Below are 15,097 nucleotides of genomic sequence, written 5' to 3' on the forward strand. Positions count from 1 at the left end.
AGTAATTTATATATTTCAGCCTAGGCTCAAGCCAGAAAAGGCAAGTCAAGTGAAGTCGTCTAGTAACCTTGGTTAAAAAAGCTTAACAACTGTGAAATGCATACTCTCGACTATCACCTGCCTGGAGAATATTGTGCCAAGGGGTCACCGGTGTCTACGCATCCGTCAGCAGTAATATGATCAGGTTCCTTCGGGGATAAAGTCATTGCAAATTCTAATTAGTCAGGCACTCGGAGCTGGTGAGTGAATACATGGAATTTTAAAGAAGATTGCATGAAATACAAGGATTTATTTTTTAAATTTTCGAAATATTGTCCATTTTCTTCTGGTAACGCCCACTAAAGATTGACAGCAGGGGACGACGCTTTCAATTTCCAATTAACAACAACCGATTGGCGGCGACGATTAGCATAGCAGACATACTTAACTCTGTTGGAGCCAGAAGACATTTGAAGGAAATGTGCTTTCAGTTGTAGCACTTAATTTATTAAATAATTTCTTCAGTGTGAGATCTATTTTTACCGGAACAGAGAGAACGTTATACAATATGCCATTGATTTAAATAACCTGGCAGCAGGCAGCGCAATGGACAAATACGCTTGACGAGGAAAGGACCTAAAGATGGGCAAAGTTCATCTTCTAAATTTACTTCTCATCTTTTTTTTCCTCCGGTCCTGCTGTAGGGTTTCGGCTTAAAACATCGACTGTGCTTTTGTTCCGTAGATGCTGCTTGGCCTGCTGAGTTCATCCAGCATTTTGTGTTTGTTGCAAAGTTTTTTTTTGCAAAAAAAGCACGAATAATGAGAGCCTGTCAGCTGAAAGTAGCTGTAATCGGAGCAGGGGCAAGTGGACTCTGTGCCGCTCGTCACCTTCTGGCCAAGCCGCACATCTTCGCCCCTCCGGTGGTATATGAGCAGTCTGATTGTGTTGGAGGTACTTGGGTTTACACGGAGAGAACGGGCAATGACGACCACGGTCTGCCTATACATTCCAGCATGTACAGAGACCTAAGGTACTGTACATCACATGCCTTATCATCAGACTGATAATGTAGAACACGATTCTGTAGATCTTACGTGAATGCAAATAATTCACCTTCTGTTTTCTATTACGTAATATTTGCCCGGATTCGAAGGCATTGAAGCTGAAGTAAGATTGCTTTGAGGGGCTGTATTTGTAACAAACGAAAGGATATTTTCGAACTACTATATTTTTTTCCATTCATAAATGCGGCAGAAGTTTGCACAGTAGTGCAGACTGGTTTGCTGTGATGTACACTACTTAAATTACACTTTTTCTCTGTCCTTTCTTCCAAGATGGACGGCTTCATACTTTACTACAAAATTAAAGCCTGAATGCTATTTTTCTTATTCACTTAATTTATGTATAATGCTTAGAAGACTGTTGTCTTAACAGTTCGTTTCACACCAATATTTATATCAATGGCAGATCTGGATACAATATACTTGGCCCCTTTAACGAAAACAAACTGTAAATTACTGATATTACTGTTTCCATCTAGTTATGTTTGCCAGAGAGAAAATGGTCCACTTAACCCCGATCCCTCTTGTTTGTCGATTTATGATATAGTTAGAAGAGAAACAGGCCCATCTAGTCAGTACACACTATTATTTTGTCTAGTCCCATTGACCTGCCCCCAGACCATAAGATCTAGGAGCAGAATTAGGCCATCTGGCCCATCTAGTTTGTTCCACCATTCAATCATGTCTGATCCTTTTTTTAAAATCATCTCCTCAACCCCAGTTCCTGGCCTTCTCCCAGTAACCTTTGATGCCATGTCCATAGCCCTTCACGATAAATAATGAACAATTTGGCCTTGCCCACAAAATTATATTTTGAAATAAAGAAAGGGTGGAGGGGGCATAAACTTTGGGTTTTCAGGTAGGATCAAGACTGCAGTAAAAAAAAATAAGGATGTTGATAAGGAAAAGGAAAACCTCCAGCAGTGCAACATCATTAAAAAAAAAGGCATATAACTATTTGGAAATTTTTTTGTGGGAGAACCCAGCAACAAATGCTATATTATGTAAAATAAAAGAAGCCTAAGAAATCCTAGTGAGAACAAATGGCTGAAGTTAAGGGAGAACTTGGGACCCATGGGGAGAGAGGTAGGGAGTTCAGAAGCTTAATGGCCTGAGGGAAGTAGCTGTTTCCCATCCTGACCATTCTTGTCTTTATGCATTGGAATTTCCTGCATAATGGTAGAAAACTAAAGAGGATGTCGGGTGGATGGGTGGGATCCTTGATAATACTAAGGGTCCTGCATATGCAGTGCTCCTGATAAAAGTCCCCGATGGATGATGGGGAGACCCCCATGATCCTCTTGGCCATTCTCACAGTTCTTTATAGGGACTTCCAGTCCGATGCCCTGCTGCTCCCATACCAGATGGAGGTACAGCTTGTCAGGACGCTGTCAAAGGTGTGCCTGTAAAATTCATTTAAGGTGGTGGTGGGGAGCCTCAGTTGCCTCAATTTCCTCAGGAAGTGGAAGTGCTGCTGGCCTTCTTATTCAGGGAGGTGGTATTGAGGGACCCAACTGTGGTCATCCATGATATGACCTCCCAGGAACTTGGTGCACTTAACTCTCGCTATGGACGAGCTACGTATGTGCAAAGGGGATTGGTTCATCTGCACTTTCCTGGGGCTCAACACCAAATGTTATCTGACTGATGCCGAGTCCTGTGACATGTAAAGTACTGTTCAGATAGAAAATATTTACAGTATTTTAGGTTTGTCAAAGTTGGCAAGTCACTAACTGATCTTTGATTTTTGCATTTTAGTTGGTCTATAATTTGCACTCACTCTGCCTTTCACCTGGAAAATATAAAGGCAATAAAAATTGAAGGAAACAGATGGCGGTAGAAAAATACATTTTCTGCCCCATTTGCGGGGTTTGGCTACAACAACTACACAATACAACATATGAGGAAAACAAAATACAATTCCAAAATGGTAAACAGATGACTGCAGTTAGTAAGAAAAAAAACTGGTGCAGAGAGCCATTGCCGAGAGCTGGCTCTATAGAAAAGGAGGGAGTAAGACTTACTGGGAACTACGGAATGAAAAATAAGATTGGGGTAAGAAGAAAAATATAATTATATTTTCAGCTTCTTTTCTACATGCAATGTAGGATGATACAATTCATAAGTGGGTCATTTGGCTTAAAATGTTAGGCATTTATTCTTTATATCATGCTCTTTGTAGATGTACTTTTTCTTTCAGCTGAAGTATTTAACGACTATGTTTATATGAAGGAGGGTGCTTTTCCATTTCTTTGCATTTTGGAACAACTCACTATCAGATAATTTTTACCTCCTGTGTGTTTCTTTACCAATGACTTTTAATCTTTAGCTTAATCAGTATGATCGCTTATCTACCACTGGGATCAGATTGTAATTGTTAATAGTAGAGATTTACTGAGGTTCAATCATCATGATGTTTAATCTTTTTGCTCCTGCTGAGGAATGTAAGTACTGTACACTGTTTATTTTTCTGACATTTAAGTGACTGGAAAATCATATGCAGTATTCATACAAATTATTATCAATAAGCAGTATAAGCAAAAAGCAGTGTCTATACTCATGACTGTGTGGCTAGGTATAGCTCAAATACCATCTATAAATTTGCTGCTGATACAACCATTGTTGGTAGAATCTCAGATGGAGACGAGAGGGTGTACAAGAGTGAGATATCGTCGTGGCTATCCCTCGAGGTCGAGGATGATAGTCTTCGTTTCGTACAGAGTGAAGATGCCTGTGCGTGTATTTGTTTAATGTGTACTTGATGTTGCACTCCAAGAAGCACACGATACTTCACAAATCAACCAACTGATTCCAATGCCATGGATACCACGACGATTGGAGCTGATGGATTTGTTGCAGCCTTCATCTGGCTGTTCCACCGTTGCGGTCTTGGTTGGTTTGTTCTTTGTCAGGGACCTCACCCTCGACCTTACTGCCATGGGTGACCCTACCAGGAGCATAGCTCCAGACGGCATTGCTCTCAGGATTCCACCACAACAAGTTGACAATCCACAGAGAAGAGTGAGATATACCAACTAGTAGAGTGGTGTCTCAGCAACAACCTTGCACTCAATGTCAGTAAGATGAAAGCTGACTGCGGACTTCAGGAAGGGTAAGACAAAGGAAAACATATCAATCCTCATAGAAGGACCAGAAGTGGAGAGAGTGAGCAGTTTCAAGTTCCTGGGTGTCAAGATCTCTGAGGACCTAACCTGGTCCCAACATATTGATGCAGTTATAAAGAAGGCAAGACAGGGACTATACTTCATTAGGAGTTTGAAGAGATTTGGTATGTCAACAAAAACACTCAAAACAGGCTGCATCACTGTCTAGTTTGCGGGGGGGGGGGGCTACTACACAGGAGCGAAAGAAGCTGCAGAGGGCCGTAAATTTAGTCAGCTCCATCTTGGGTACTAGCCTACAAAGTACTCAGGACACCTTCAAGGAGCAGTGTCTCAAAAAGGCATCATCCATTATTAAGGATCCCCAGCACCCAGGGCATGCCCTTTTCTCATTATTAACATCAGGTAGGAGGTACAGAAGCCTGAAGGCACACACTCAGCGATTCAGGAACAGCTTCTTCGCCTCTACCAGATGATTCCTCAACAGGCATTGAACCCATGAACACTACCTCACTATTTAATATATATTATTTCTGTTGTTGCACGATTGTTAAGCTATTCAATATACATATACTGTAATTGATTTACTTACTTTTTCTTCCATATTATGTATGGCATTGAACTACTGCTGCTAAGTTAACAAATTTCACAACACATGCTGTGATAATAAACCTGATTCTGATTTCTTACTAGCTATAAAAGGTTTGAAATTGACACGCATAATATCAGCTTATTATTTTGACACCAAATCTCACTTGTTGCCTCAATCTATTTGATTTGGAAAGTTGTATTTTGTTTTTGTTTTCTCTTTTATTTATCCTTTAGGACAAATCTTCCAAAAGAAGTCATGGGATTCCCAGATTTTCCATTTGAAGTTGGCCCCCCTTCTTTCATTCATCACACTGATGTGAGAGCATATCTGGAAAAATATACTAATCGCTTTGAAATTCAGCCGCACATAAAGGTATATGTAAGGTGTAAAAAGAATGAACACATCATTTACAGTTCTGAACTTTTCATAAAAATTCCTATTGAGAAGGATGTTTATCTTTTATTTTGATAATATTATTGATAAAGCCACGTTTATTATTTAACAGCAACACACATAAATGTTGCCGGTGAACGCAGCAGACTAGGCAGCATCTCTAGGAAGAGGTACAGTTGACGTTTTGGGCTGAGATCCTTCGTCAGGACCTGCTGCCTGGCCTGCTGCGTTCACCAGCAACTTTTATGTGTGTTGCTTGAAATTCCAGCATCTGCAGATTTCCTCGTGTTTATGTTTTTATTATTTAACAGTACTGGGTTTTGCAGAATACTGTAATGATTATGAAACTGTACAAAGTTGAAGTCATTATACTTCAAAAGTTCAACAGCTTTAGGATTTCCATGTATTAACAGACGAATCTGGAAGATGTTATCAATGATTTGTTGCATGGTAGTAAGTTGATCTCTTGTGCTCATTATATTGTTTGATAAGGGAGTCTAAACATAACCTAATTGACCATCATTGATATTATCAACTTACCAGAAAATAAGATCTGAGAGTTTGGCATTTAAAAAAAATCTTCCAGATGGTTTTTGTGTTAAAAATATTCTTTTCAAATTTTCAAAATACTATATTTATAGTGACTTGCAGATTTGTAGAGTTCCTTATGTTTAAAATTTTTAAGAGTAGTTTGAGCAGTTAAGTTTTTGGCTTTCATTTTTTTACATTTTTGAAAAGGTTCAATTTTTTAAAAATCTTAGCTAGAATGTTTATAAAAGATTTAAGAGTTCGATAAAGTTTTTGCCAGTTTAGAGGCATGGTGTACTCGACCATAAAATGTTTTTCACATTTTGTGGATGGGATCAATTTTGGCTGCCTGTATGATTTTCAAAGACTGTTCTCACAGTTCAAAACAGCTGACCACCAAGAATCATATTGGTATTTTTCTCAGATTCCCACTAGAAGGGAGGTAAACATTCTCCCCTTAGGGTCCAGTGGCAATATTAATTCAACAATGAGGGTAAAAATCATTCTAAAGTAAATAATTTTTAGGTGACTTTTGTTGGACAGGGATATTATGGATCCTGAAACCTAAGTGGGTAGGTTTTCACATAGTTTTGACCTGTTTTCACATTGACACAAAAGGTTTTTTTTCCTGTTGATCAGTGTGAATTAAGGTACCAATCTGCTGTTTTAACTGACTCATGGGACTAGATGGCCTTGTGCTTTTCCCTCCCATTTCCATTGTTTTTCATAGCATTCACTGTGACTAGAAGTAGCAAGTAAATCATTCTAGTTATTTATTCCTGAATCAATTAAGAAAAGGTGACTGTGATTTCTTCTCCCTCTTGAGAATAAGTATTTGGCAAATTCAGTGCGCCCATGCAGCAAACGTGGTACAGAATAACAATCTGGTGTTGGTCTTGCACCGTTGGTGAAGAGAACTTGTGGCTCCAGTGGTCTTGGTCTTGTGCAGCAGTCCTGATAGCTGTTTCAGCAGGATATTTTAATAGTGTTTTCATTCTTCACTTAATTTTGGTATTTTCACTCCACAGCATTCTCTCCCATCTCTTGAACAAACAGTACATTTCCATGGTTCTAGGAGAAAACAAAAGAGCAGTTCTTACTGGGGCTTGATGGGGTAAATGCATAATTGATGTTTCTGCCGACTGGGTCACATTCTCATGTAAGGGACTGGCCAACCAGAACAAAGGTGGTAAGAAGTTTCATCACTTAGGGAGGGTGAATCTTTGGAATTTATCATCCAACAGGGCAGTGAAGCATTTGTTGGTGAGTATATGCAAGACGGAGTTCAATACGTATTCAGATATTGAAAGAATCAAGGAATATTGAGGTAATAATGTAAAGGTAAAGGGCTAGCCATGACTGAGTGTGAGTAGGCAGAGCATACTGGTCCAGTCCTGCTTCTGTTCCTTTACGTTTGAATCCAAAGGATTAGCAGGATAAAATTTACTGGACAGTGATTTAAACAAATAAAATGGTACTTTCATCTACAAAATATGTGTGTGAATATTTGGTGCATCTTTTCACAGTTTCTCACATATGTTGAACTAGTGAATCCTGTATCTGAACCTACTGGAGCTGCTCAGAGTTCATGGGAAGTAACATCTTTGAATCTGAAGACTCACAGCCGTAGTATTGAGAGATTTGATTCAGTTATTGTCTGTAATGGGTGAGCCTATGACTTTTAATTGTTTTAATTATTGTGATTATAATAATGATGCCTTGTAATAATCCCTAAACATGGCAGATAATGTAGAATTGATGAATTCAGCAGAAGTAAATTTCTGAACAATATCTGACACATAACAATTAATTTTTCAGTCATAGAGTTTAATTCTTTCAGAACTTAATTGTCAGAAATTGAAAAATTAAAAACATCGTTTTATGTTAAGGTGCTGCTAGTCCAGGTGGAGGGTGCTATTCTGGAAAGGCTTACTAACTTATTTAAAATGTCACTCAAATCCAAACAAAATCTCAGTTGTAGGCATAGGTAGCAAGTCTCATTTCATTGCTATTAACTACAAATTCCAGACTATGATTCCCTTAATTACAAAATTTGCAATAAGAAAGCAACTCAGAAATCATTTGAACACTGGATTACACCAAAGACATATCTAAAATTTAATTAACAAGATTTTATAAATGAATGTTGAGATCTATCATTAGAAAGTAATAGTTCATAAGTTTTTAGTATGTTTTCATTTTGTATTTTTAGCCACTATTCTGATCCTTGTATCCCACACATTCCTGAAATTGAGAATTTCAAAGGACAGACAATGCACAGTCATGAGTACAGGTCTGCTGAACCTTTTGTAGGGAAGAACTTGGTTCTGCTTGGTGCTGGTCCGTCTGGGATTGACATTGCTATGGAGTTGTGCTCAGTTGCCAAGCAAGTCGTCTTGTTACATAAACATTCATTTACGTTCTCACACTTGCCTCCAAATTGCCTGTTAGTCAGAGGTGTGAACAGATTTTCGCGTACTGGTGTGATTTGTAATGATGGAATGGAATATCCTGCAGATGTATTCATGTTTTGCACTGGTTACAACTACTCTTTTCCTTTCCTTGCCACGGACGTGTGCTTAAATATCAAAGATCATAGAGTTACCCCACTTTACAAGCATATTGTACACACCACTTTTCCAACTCTCCTTTTTATTGGTTTATGTAAAACTGTTTGCCCTTTTCCTTTGTTTCACTATCAGGTCTTATTTGCTTTAGCAACATTAGATGGTACGTACAAATTACCATCTAAATCTGATATGGATGCAGCCACGGAACAGGAATACAAATCCTCTTTGCAAAATGGAATTTCTCACAAACACTTTCATAAATTAGATAGTCTTCAGTGGGATTATAATGATGAGTTGGCCCTTTTAGCCAAATGTGCCCCTTTATTACCTGTTATAAAAGACCTTTATGAGGCAAACAAGAAAATAAGACAACAAGATCTGTGCAATTATAAGAAATATAACTATGAGATAGTAGGCCCTGATACATGGATAAAGGTGAACTCAGAACCATTTAAAAATTGACTGTGTCCTTAACTTACCAAAGTTTGATCCATTCTGCAGAAGCCTTGCTACACACACTTAATTTGTAATTAAGGTGGGTGAAGCAAAGATTGAGAAGGGAAGATAAAATTTATAAAGGGGCTCAGTCAAATTACTGTTAACTTCAGTACATTAGAAAATTAGGCATTTCCTCTTACATGTGTATCATCCTTCCTATCCAATATTTCTCTCCACAGTACAATAAAAACTGACTTGTTCAGTTAATCAAATATACAATAGCTTTATAACTGGAAAATGTGTATGCAAATGTAAATTATTGTTGTAACAATGTAGATAAGATCTTTGAATTTCTGCACTAAAAATCATGATTTATAGAATTGCATCAAGTTGTTTCTCTTTTGCTTAAACAAAGCTATTTGCTTGTTATTGTTGTTGGAAAAATACTAACATGAAGGAATTATGTTTTGTTAACTAAGGGCACAGATAACAATTCTGAAAGTAGCCAAGCAATCCTATTTTCTTTAGATCATATTATAACAACAGTAATCAGTCTTACATTAAATTCACTGTCCTATGAAGTAAAAGTAAACAAAGCTTTAAAAAATCCATTGGATTGAAGTGAAGAGTCATTCTGTGCTGTGGTTTATATGCTATGTTGTTAGCATCAATCCGTACGCTGATAAATATTTCTGTAAACCAGCACCATCATACTTTAAAACCTTTAATTACTACGTACGTTGGGATCATCTATTTTCTTTTGATTTATGTATTACCTAAAATGTTGCTTTTACAAATTTAGAGGTGCAAATTAAGTTGTACCTTGGTTGAAAGAATGGACCATACTTGTTTTATTTCCTACACTGTAAAGGAACTGGATATTCCACTTCAGATACAAAATCAAGGTATGAAATGTAATGTGTAATGTACACTATTACATTAGTAATCATTTCTCGAAATGATTTGGATGAAGTATTAATAGTTTTATGAACATCAAGAACAAATCTGTAACAATAACATAGATTGATAAACTTGTCATTTTAAAAGAATTTGTGTACTTTTGGTACCACTGAATTTAATGATGAATATGATAAACTGAGGCATTTAGTAGAATGAGTGTTTTAGAATCACTATTATTTATAGTAGTCCACCTTCCATGAGTGTAAAAAGGTACCGGAAATTCATGTTATGCAGCTATTTCAAAAATCAATAAAACAGCTTCACACAACAAGAATTACTGGTGTAATAAAATGCCAAATATAAAGTTATTTTTGTTCTATGTCTTACTTATCTATCTTTTCCTTCCTAATTTGTTTCCCAGCACTAGACATTAAGCCATGTTAAGAAGCCAGGAAAATAATGTGTCTAGAGAAGTTAGAGATCTTGCTTGGAATGGCTTGAGTGTGGCAAAGTAATCTGTTCATTAAGTTTTCTCTCAACTCGATGGAAAAATATCTAAAATCTGCTTCTACAAAACTAAAGCTAACATTATTAACAGCTGGTGGTTGCAGTTTATATCAGAATGGTCACTGGTAGTGTGCTGCAGGGGTCAGGGACTCCTGTTATTTGTTGGTTGTATAAATAATTTGGATGCAAATGAACAAAAATTGATCAGTAATCAAATGAATCAACCCATCAGTACTAATTAACAAGCTTTCAAATCTGGTCCTCCATATCTTTCTCCTTGACCTCCTCATCGAGAGATCACAGCCAGTGCAGATCGCAAATAACATCTCCTCCTTGCTGACAGCCAGTAAGGGAACACCTCAAGGATATGTGTTTCACCCACTGCTCTACTCTGTCTTAACTCATGGCTGTGTGGCTAAGCACAACTCAAACACCATTTATAAATTCACCAATGACACTATATTTCATTAGGAGCTTGAAAAGATTTGGTATGTCACCAAAGACACTAGCAAATTTCTACAGATGTACCATGGAGAGCATCCTAACTGGCTGCATCACCATCTGGTATGGAGGGACCAGTGCACAGGATCAGAAAAAGCTGCAGAGAGTTGTAAACTCAGCCAGCTCCATCTTACGCACGAGTCTCCCCAGCATCAAGGACACTTCAAAAGGTGATGCCTTAAAAAGGTGGCATCTTCCTTTAAGGACTCCTGTCACTCAGGATATGCCCTCTTCTCATTGCTACCATCAAGAAGGAGATCTGATTTCTCAATCTCACTGTGCATGCATGCTAGTGAATGACAATAAACTCAAACTTGAACTTAAATGAAAAAAAGTACAAGGATGTTCCTAAGCTGGAGGGCTTGAGTTAAGAGGAGAGACTGGATAAACTAAAGCTTTTTTCCATGGAGAGTAGAAGGCTTAAGGAGTGACCTTATAGAGGTATATAAAAAGTTGCTCCTTAGGTTCCTTGTAAATCTTTTCCCCTCATCCAAAACTTGTGCCCCCTAATTTTGGACTCCCCTACTCTGGAAAAGACTGTTGCCATCTACCTTATCTATACCTCTCGAATTTTAAACATTTCTCTAAGGTTGCTGCTCATTCTCCTACGTTCCAAGGAATAAAGCCCTAGCCAGGCCAATCTCTCCCTATACCTCAGGCCTGGCTGGTGCCTTATTCTTTGGAACATAGGAGAATGAGCAGTAACCTTACAGAAATGCCTAGTCTGGCAACATTTTAATATTTTTTTCTGCATTCTTTCCAGTTTTCCTCCAAAAAAATTACAGAGAACTCCAAAGTGTAGTGTCACCAATGGCTTATATAACTGCAACAAAATGTCCTAACGACAATACTCAGTGCCCTAACAGATCTGTGTCACGGACTGTGATCCGTGTCACTGACTGATGCCTTCTTCATCACCATGTCTACCTGCCACACTGCTTTCAATGAACTCTGTAATTGTACTCTGAGGGCCTGTGTTTCATTACTCCCCAGTGCTCTACCATTCATAGGTCAAATCCGAGACTAGTGTGACTTAAAAGTGCATCATCTGACACTTAACTATATTGAAATCCATTTGCTACTCCATGGCCCATGTTCAAAAGCTTCAGTCTATCCAACTGATCAAGATCCTCCTGTAATCTATAATAACTTTCTTCACCATCAACAACACCTCCCAATTTCATGACATAATGCGAATGAGGTTTATTAACACTTTATGAAATGAGGTTTATGAAATTTGCTTTGGGCAGCAGTACAGTGCAATACATAAAATTACAATAAGAATATATAAAAAATAAATTAGTGCGAAAAGGGAGCAAAATAGTGAGGTAGTATTCATGGACACTGGAAATCTGATGGCAGAAAGGGAAGCAGCTGTTTTTAAAATGATGAATGTGCATCTTCATGTATTGGATGTGGAGGCTCTTGGGGTGGTAGGTGAAGACAAGAGGAACTCTATCCCTGTTAAGGCAGCGGGAAGATGGGGTGAGTGCAGATGTCTGGGAAATGGAGGAGGTGGAGGAAGGGAAAGGAGGACATCTTTGAGGTCCTGGAAAGGAAAGCCTTATCCTAGGAACAGATGTGGTGGAGATGAAGGAACAGGAGACAGGGTGGAAAGAGGTATAGTCAACTTATCCATGGGAATTAGTAGATTTACGTTAAAAAATATTGGTAGACAGTAACAAAATAACGTTCCTCTGAACACGTAACTCACACACAACACATGAAGTAATATTACCACAAATAAATTGACAAATAAAATATTTTACAGAAGCTACAGTTGAAGTCAGAAGTTTACATACACCTCAACCAAATACATTTAAACTCAGTTTTTCACAATTCCTGACATTTAATCCTAGAAAACATTCCCTGTCTTAGGTCAGTTAGGATCACTATTTTAAGAATGTGAAATGCCTGAATAATAGTAGAGAGAACGATTTATTTCAGCTTTTATTTCTTTCATCACTTTCCCAGTGGGTCAGAAGTTTACATACACTTTGTTAGTATTTGGTAGCATTGCCTTTAAATTGTATAACTTGGGTCAAACGTTTTGGGTAGCTTTCCACAAGCTTCTCACAGTAAGTTGCTGGAATTTTGTTCCATTCCTCCAGCCAGAGCTGATGTAACTGAGTCAGGTTTGTAGGCCTCCTTGCTCGCACACGCTTTTTCAGTTCTGCCCATAGATTTTCTATTGGATTGAGGTCAGAAAATGATGTCAAGTCTGGTTCATCCTTGAGAGCAATTTCCAAATGCCTGAAGGTACCACGTTCATCTGTACGAACAATAGTACGCAAGTATAAACACCGTGGGACCATGTAGCCGTCATATTGCTCAGGAAGGAGACGCATTCTGTCTCCTAGAGATGAACGCACCTTGGCGCGAAAAGTGCAAATCAATCCCGGAACAACAGCAAAGGACCTTGTGAAGATGCTGGAGGAAACAGGTAGACAAGTATCTTTAGCCACAATGAAATGAGTCCTATATCGATATAACCTGAAAGGCTGCTCAGCAAGGAAGAAGCCACTGCTCCAAAACCGCCATAAAAAAGCCAGACTGCAGTTTGCAAGTACACATGGGGACAAAGATCTTTTTGGAGAAATGTCCTCTGGTCTGATGAAACAAAAATTGAACTGTATGGCCATAATGACCATCGTTATGTTTGGAGGAAAAAGGGTGAGGCTTGCAAGCTGAAGAACACCATCCCAACCATGAAGCATGGGGGTGACAGCATCATGTTGTGGGGGTGCTTTGCTGCAGGGGGGACTGGTGCACTTCACAAAATAGATGGCATCATGAGGAAGGAAAATTATGTGGATATATTGAAGCAACATCTCAAGACATCAGCCATGAAGTTAAAGCTCGGTCGCAAAAGGGTCTTCCAAATGGACAATGACCCCAAGCATACCTCCAAAGTTGTGGAAAAATTGCTTAAGGACAACAAAGTCAAGGTATTGGAGTGGCCATCACAAAGCCCTGACCTCAATCCGATGGAAAATTTTTGGGTGGAACTGAAAAAGCGTGTGCGAGCAAGGAGGCCTACAAACCTGATTCAGTTATACCAGTTCTGTCTGAAAGAATGGAACAAAATTCCAGCAACTTACTGTAAGAAGCTTGTGGAAGGCTACCCAAAATGTTTGACCCAAGTTAAACAATTTAAAGGCAATGCTACCAAATACTAACAAAGTGTATGTAAACTTCTGACCCACTTGGAAAGTGATGAAAGAAATAAAAGCTGAAATAAATCATTCAATTTCACCTTTTTTGGCACAGAAAAGGTGAAACCTGAGCTCATTGACCATGGTGGTCGATGCTTTTGGGGCACACAGGAGACATGTCAGTAGAATGCTGACATGTAGTTTCCAGCAGAAGTGGTTGAGGCAGGTTCGATATTGTCATTTAAAAAAAATTGGATAGGTATATGGACAGGAAAGGAATGGAGGGTTATGGGATGAGTGCAGGTAGATGGGACTGGGTGAGAGTAAGCGTTCGGCACGGACTAGAAGGGCCGAGATGGCCTGTTTCCGTGCTCTAATTGTTATATGGTTATTGTTATATTCTCTCTACTATTATTCTGACATTTCACATTCTTAAAGTAAAGTAGTGATCCTAACTGACCTAAGACAGGGAATGTTTTCTACGATTAAATGTCAGGAATTGTGAAAAACTAAGTTTAAATGTATTTGGCTAAGGTGTATGTAAACTTCTGACTTCAACTGTATATTCTGTTTACTATCACTATCAAAGTGCCTAAGCTGGTATTCAATAACATTATCTATATACTGCATGACTTACCTTTGATTAATCATCAGAATGGAATAGGACTATTGTGTTGGAGGATAATATCCTTAGACTTAGTATTATTTCTTGTGGTGAAAAAGTGAAAATTAGTTTTTCTTATTATTTAATTATAATCTGTATATGCTGTAGTAAGTTACCTCTCGATGGTTGCTTTTGGGCACTCAGAAATTCACAAGGCTTCTGACAAATAAGCATTTCAACTAGTTGGGTTGGGATTCATCATTATAGCTGTAGGGCCAGCTATGTTCATTTATTCAGTTAATGTTTGTAAGTGGCATTCACCAGCATCTTCTAATAATCATGGACTCTTAATCTTGTATCTGAAACTAGAACTTTATTGCTATTTGATTTCTGCCAACCAGAAGGGACAATTGTTGACTGCAGACAATATGTTCTGTAGTACCTGGAACAAGAATTACATTATTCTCAGGAAGATTTAGATGGTGCAATTTCATTAAAAACAAACTGTAACCTGTTTGTCTGTTAATTCTGCCACTTCTCTGAATCTCATGCACATTAAAGGAATAATTTATTTTGTTAAAATGGAAGTAATTACTTCACCTTGAATAATTTTTTCAACTCCACTCACTTGCTCAAGATCAGAGTTGAAGCTGTGGGCGCTCATGTGGGCCAAAACTCTACCTGTCTTTTTGTGGTATAGGTGATGAAACTCTTTTCCTGATGCATTTACAGTTGCATTGGTGT

General features: G+C 38.3%; 1 protein-coding gene across 2 annotated transcripts; it reads left to right on the forward strand.

Annotated features, from left to right (window-relative positions):
• Positions 1 to 271: 271 nt before the first annotated feature.
• On the forward strand, positions 272 to 9,937 carry zgc:77439 (uncharacterized protein LOC378987 homolog). 2 transcript variants are annotated; one of them, XM_063067004.1, is made up of 4 exons: positions 272 to 1,012; positions 4,991 to 5,072; positions 7,205 to 7,344; positions 7,891 to 9,937. In XM_063067004.1, exons 1-4 carry the CDS (start codon positions 801 to 803, stop codon positions 8,708 to 8,710), a joined length of 1,254 nt encoding a protein of 417 aa, XP_062923074.1. In that variant the 5' UTR covers positions 272 to 800; the 3' UTR covers positions 8,711 to 9,937. The 2 variants fall into 2 exon arrangements, with proteins under 2 accessions (XP_062923074.1, XP_062923073.1); XM_063067003.1 differs by having other exon boundaries at positions 277 to 1,012; positions 4,991 to 5,129.
• The last annotated feature ends 5,160 nt before the right edge of the window (positions 9,938 to 15,097 follow it).

The sequence above is a fragment of the Mobula hypostoma genome, chromosome 14 (assembly GCF_963921235.1).
Source record: "Mobula hypostoma chromosome 14, sMobHyp1.1, whole genome shotgun sequence".
NCBI lineage: Eukaryota > Metazoa > Chordata > Chondrichthyes > Myliobatiformes > Myliobatidae > Mobula > Mobula hypostoma.

Excerpts from the sequence above, each read along its gene's own strand:
- zgc:77439 (XM_063067003.1), top strand. The coding sequence starts at position 801 with ATGAGAGCCTGTCAGCTGAAAGTAGCTGTAATCGGAGCAGGGGCAAGT. Across the intron at positions 5,130-7,204 it reads AAATTCAGCCGCACATAAAG|TTTCTCACATATGTTGAACT; the intron begins GTATATGTAAGG and ends ATCTTTTCACAG. Across the intron at positions 7,345-7,890 it reads TCAGTTATTGTCTGTAATGG|CCACTATTCTGATCCTTGTA; the intron begins GTGAGCCTATGA and ends TTGTATTTTTAG.